The sequence below is a fragment of the Pituophis catenifer genome, unplaced genomic scaffold, assembly GCF_029215685.1.
Source record: "Pituophis catenifer annectens isolate HBS135680 unplaced genomic scaffold, rPitCat1.0.hap2 SCAF_3, whole genome shotgun sequence".
Lineage (NCBI taxonomy): Eukaryota > Metazoa > Chordata > Lepidosauria > Squamata > Colubridae > Pituophis > Pituophis catenifer.
In genome coordinates, this window is record NW_027256883.1 from 33,316,536 (window position 1) to 33,322,535 (window position 6,000).

Consider the following 6,000-nt stretch of genomic DNA (forward strand, 5'->3'; position numbering starts at 1 on the left):
CCCCCCTTTTAGAAATACAATGCAGCACCAAGGACAGCAGCAAGGGAAAGGTTTGAAGAGAGAAAGGCTTCGTTGCCGGAAAGAAACGCTCGGTTTGCCTTACCCATTGCAGTTTTAGCCATTGTAGGTGCTACAGAAGCTCCGAGCTTGCGAAGGCAAAGAGGTCCAGCTACAGCAGTGGAGAGAGCGCGCGCGCGAGGAGACTAAGGCACTGAGTCAGCAGAGCGGGGCTGAGCACAAGAAGGAGCGAGAGGCAGGAGCCCATGAATAATTATCACCCTTCAGCCTAAGCAGATTGGCTCGAGAGGTCCCCTGACATGACTCCCGCAGAACCAGATTCTCTGAGCATTAAATATTGATCTGCCTGTGGTGCTGGAGTACAAAGTGCCAGAATGCAGTTTGAAATGGAAATTGGCCCTGGAGTGCTGTGTTCCCCCTTTGCTTTCGCTTTGATAGTACATTCCATGTCAAGAGCTTAATATCCTACAAGAAAAACATATTGGTCTTGAAATCTCTGGCTGTTGCTAGATGTAAAACATGCACAAATGCATTCTAAGACAATTTTGTGGCACTAACAGAAATAGGAGGGGAAGCGGGACAATTTAAAGGCTGTTTGTTTTCCTTTTATCCACTTTGCATAATGCTGATGCTTATACAGTATCTATATATCAATATATATATATATATATAATATTTGTGGCTGAAATGTTAGGCATGCTTTTCTATGAGTAGGGCCTACTGAGCCCAGTACTGCAGAATTTAATTAAGATTGGATATACACTGGTCCCATTATTTCTTAACACAAGCATTCAGTGCTTTTGTCTTCACTTTCTTGTATCACTAAGGTATGTGCGGGACTTACTTTCACCAATTTAGACCTATAACAAAATATAGAATAATTGCTTGGTTTAACTTTCACATTTTGTCTGTTTGTGACAGTGACAAGTTGGTATTCTTTCATCTGGAGAACAGAGAAGTAGTAACTCGACTAATTATCATCCAGCTAGGCTAGCTGCATATGAAATATTCCTTCTTGCCCTCTCCTTTCAACATTAAACAATGAGGGGTTACTGTAGAGAGGGCTAAAATGGTGCTGTTATTGAAGTGACTTAAATTGTTTTTTTCTTTGAGACCCATGCATCTTTAATGTATTATCTGATTTAACATGCTCTTCTAACATGTTTTTCTCCAGCTCAATAAATGGGAAAGATACTTTGTCACAACTAACTACAATGAAATCTAAGATAAAAAAGGAAACCTTTCTCTTTTTGTCAAGAGGGCTGTATATTATATATTGAGAGTTGATGAAGCTGAAACCAAATAGGGCTGAAGTAACTTCAGCCTTGCTTTCCAACATGATCTTTTCATCACTTTCTTTCTGGTACTGTCTCATTTCTTCTCTTCCCTCTTGAGATAAGATTTCTTCAGAGTAAGCACATCATTCCTGACCATTGAAAAGAAATGTTGGATTCATATTCGCTTCCAAATGCAATCCTCAAAGAAATAAGCTATCATTTCCAGACAAAACATGTTAGCTATGCATCCTCTTTCTTATTAAATATTGCCTCCATCTTGAGTGGATTATATAGTTTCTCAAATATAAGACTGGGATTAAATGACCCTATTATACATTACTTAAGAAGTTTTGAAGATAGGGAATATCTATTGGGATCTTAAAAAATGGGAATGCATGACTCGTAGCATTGTCTGAAGAAATTTATCATGATGTGGCCATAACTGGGAATTTGACATCCATAGATACTTCACACGTTTCTCCCCCTTTTTTATGACTCTGTACTCCCTTAATTCAGGGTAGAATCAGGGCAACTAAATGGAGCTGAGTATTTACTGATCACCCTTCCTGACATCTATATGGAGTTCACAGCAGATGTTTTCTCTTTTGCACCCGTCTGACAGAAAAACATCTGTTGCTGTCTAGGATTGAATCTCAATTTTCCAAGTGAGAGGCAATTATCTTCACCTGTAGGCCACCATGCTACTCAGCTATTTCACAGAAATTGCCATAAGTCTACTCACATTTAAAGCTAAACTAATCCTTGCTTCTATTACAAACACACACACACACAGTTGGATGAGGAAAATATTTGAAAGAGCTTAGACCAGGCTTCCCAGTTTGATAGCATTCAGATCACTAGGAGTAGAATTCACAAAGCATTAATTATTAGAACTGTAATCCCTAAACATCTGAAGGGCATTCAGTTGGATTAGGCTGACTTTGATAGTTAAGGTCCAACATTACAAGGTGATGCAGCAAATGTCCATCACTTCAATAGGAGCTTACATCTTTGCACCCCTCTATGTTATATACAGAGCTCTCTTTGAATCAGTAGGGGAAACCTCAGAGTTGTTCATTGCAGAATATTGATGTGAAAACAGTCTTCTGGTGATAAAACCTGTTATAGTTAATAGGGGCTTTTCACTGGCAACAACCCATTGTGGTATTGTTTTTAGAGAACAATAAGCAGGAAAGACAGGGGTTTCTATTTAATCCATGGTGAGTAATATAGAAGCTCAGTAACAACTGGGCATTGTAGTTCAAAATATCTGAACGCTTCCTATCTCTAATTTAAGCAAATGGAATCAAAATTGGCTTTGAAGAATCAAATGGTTGCTACAGTGTAATGAATGTATTCTTAATGTTTATGAAAGAAATCTGAATTCATATCTTCACACATTTTGAGGCAATTTCAAGTTATACTATAACAAGTTCCTTGGATATAAGGAAAAAAAAGGAGAAGTTGCTGAGAAATTACGGTAGGATCAAAATCCAAATAGAATATTTTAAAATGGGCAACATTTCAGTTGGAATGATACCATCTTTTACTTAATTGTGATGTTGGGAAAGTGACTCACTAAATTTTCTTTGATTTTTTTTTGTCAAATCCTGCCACTAAAATATAAGGTAAGAATCCAGTCATCAAATAAAATAGTCATAGTAATTTATTTGTGATTAAGAATTGCCATTCAGAAAGCCAGAATCCTGGAACTGTCCTTGGTACTGAAAGACCATGTATATTTTCTAGCTGTTAAAGTGCCAATTGAACTACTTAGCTGAAGTGTTTACTTACAGGATGTAAGAAAGCCTGTCTCACCCTACTAAACTAAAACTGGCAATGAAATGATGAATTGGGGTTTGAGTATGAAATATGTGTTACAGATAATTAAGAAAGCGATGGTAAATAAAAGTCTATAATGTCTATAAAACTGTAATATCATGATACAGATTCATTTGAAATAATACATTCAATTCTGGTCAACATGAAAAGAACAATGTAAAGTGGGAAATGCAAATAAAGAAAAAAAATAATTAAGAAGTTAAACTAATTCTTTATAAGTAAAGGATACAAAAACGGAGGCTTTTAAATGTGGCTGTACAAATCTTCAAAGAGGTGGTGATAGCTCATCCATTATAGTCCCTTGGAAGAATGGCATAGATGTTAGTGTTAGAAATTAAAAGAGTTGATGGCAGATTGGCCATGCTTTAATGCTACACAAGGCAAAAGTGAGGATGAAGTTCTTCTGCAAGATGTATTGGGTGCAGCTAGCAATGTCCTTTTTTAAAATTTAAAAGTAATGACAAATAAGGAGAAATAACTGAAGTGAACAAAATTCAGATGCAAGGAAAGTGAACAGGCATCCCTTCCATCCTGGAATACTAGAACTGAAGGTCATCTAGTGAAGTACTATTATGGTAGATTTAGAACAGACAAAAAGATGTACTTCTTCACATATATAAAAAACTGCTGCCAGAAAATGTAGGAATGAATGACAAATTGGATGACTTAAAGAGTATTTAAAGAGATATTGATGAAGTCATGACAATGAGTCATAATAGCAACATATAACTTTTACATTTAAAACAATATTCTGTTGAGTAAAGGTTGCTAGATAAGAAGCTCCTGTCATATAGGCTTTGTGATTAGCTTCTGTCAGGACAAAATTCAGACCTAAATGGGCCTTTTTTTCTGAATCTGTGGCATTCATTAGATCTCTTTATCAGCTATTTTAAAGTTGAGTCTTATTTGGATAAATATTGCAGCTTCTTATGTTAATATGATCTGTCATTTTTATACTTATGCCTCAGGAAAATTATATCTGAAAGTGGAAAAAAGAAATAAAATACAGGAGGTAATTCTAATACTTAGTATTTGTTTATTATCAAATTGGAAAGTGATTTTTTTTAAAAAAATCTGAATATATTGAAATATTGGTGTTATTACTATGTGTCAATACATTTGATTGTTTAATTACCATATATATTTTGCAATTTTGCATGCCCTAATCTACCAATATAAATATGAACATTAAAAAATAGGGTGTTCAATTTAAAGCCTTATAAAAATATGAATCCCCACAAATTTTAATGCTAGCGTATGAAGATGCATGAAATCACATAACAGTTCTTTTCTTCTGTGATTTTTTTCACTGGAGAATGGTGGGAATGGAAAGGACAAGGTGAGACAAAAGGGAGAAGGGTGTCTCTCCCTGTGGCTCTTCCATAGTTCATTAAATTTCCATATTTGAAAAGAAAATGTGGCAGGATAACAGGCCACATTATTAACTTGTCAGTTAGAAAAAAAGTAGCTCCCTCAGGAAACAGGGAGGACGTTGAGCAAGTGTCATTGAGATTTCCATCATCAAAAATGGTCCCAAAAAATTATATCACTATGCATCATTTCAAGCCTTTAGTGTATCAATTATTTACGGGGAGTTGTTATTGGGCTGTCAATGGAGCACTCATACTGAATTTTTCTGAGTGGGGTTATGCAAATTATAGAGGAAGAGCGAGTTAAATTTCAGAATTTGACATGCGAATTGCCTGTTTTATAATGTTTTCGGTCAATGATTCTTTTTAAACTTGAAGTAATTCAAGTCCGTCCATCCATCCATCCATCCATCCATCCATCCATCCATCCATCCAATATTTTAGAATATTTTTACTTCTTAACTCAATTATTTTTTAAAAAAATATATAAAAATACTGTTATTCTTGAAGCTAACTCAACCACGGCAGCTCTTTGTGATAAAGACCCAACAAGTAAAAAGGTACACTCTTAAGGTACACTCTTAAAGGGCCGGAAGTTAAGGATATTCTATATTTTAGGAGACAGGATATTTCAGAGACTGGAACAGCTTCTCACAGCTTCTGTTGACAGCCCCATCACTCACATTTCCTCTGGGTGGGAATTTCTAGTATAGCCTTCCTCAGAGAATGCACAGTAGGACCAAATTTAACCAAAGATGACATCCAAGCTCCAAAGTTCTGAGTCAGGTTAAATATCAGGGTTTTGAACTGGACCTGGAAGCAAATAATATAGTAATTCTGGCATTGGTGTAATATCAGAATATTGATGCAAGTGAAGAAATCAGAATTAAGATACTTCTTATGGCTATAAATGGTTTAAGCAGCAGGATGATTCTGTATGTTTTGAAAAAGAAAAGAATCTAGATAATTATGAATATGTGTTTGAACTAACAGTATAGTAGGCATTATGTGTATGGTCATTTCAAATAATTGGCAATTTATTTTTTACATGGCAACTGCAGTGAGATTATTAAATACATAAAGACTGAGAGGTTCTGAAATATTCATGATGGAGGAATGGCTGGTGAAGGTTAGCAGAGATGGCAAAATAGACCTTTGATCAGGAAAAAGGCAATAACTACATTTGTTAATGACTGAACATCTTTTATGGATTTTTTGCTGAAAATATTCAAATGTTAACATCTTGCCAGCCAAAACAAAAATGGGCCATCTGAAATTACTGATGATCTATTAAAGAATAAATTGTTAGACAGGATCTATGGTTTGATCGACAGGATCTATGGTTTGATCGTGCAGTGGTATTTAAAAAAAAGATTTAAATAGCATTTTTGTATTATAAGAGTATAATGTAAGATAAAAAATAACCACAAATTTAAAATTTGGAATGAATTGCCCCCAGAGATACGGATGATCCCTGACTTATGCACCTTTCG

At 35.4% G+C, this 6,000-nt stretch overlaps 1 protein-coding gene across 1 annotated transcript in view; it reads right to left on the bottom strand.

Annotated features, from left to right (window-relative positions):
* Positions 1–130, bottom strand: part of STMN2 (stathmin 2) — a 34,709-nt gene extending 34,579 nt beyond the window's left edge. The window contains exon 1 of the mRNA XM_070942181.1: positions 104–130. Within this exon, the coding sequence (XP_070798282.1) occupies positions 104–122 (19 nt within the window). The 5' untranslated portion in view covers positions 123–130. The remainder of the gene's footprint in view (positions 1–103) is intronic.
* Between the last annotated feature and the right edge of the window lie 5,870 nt (positions 131–6,000).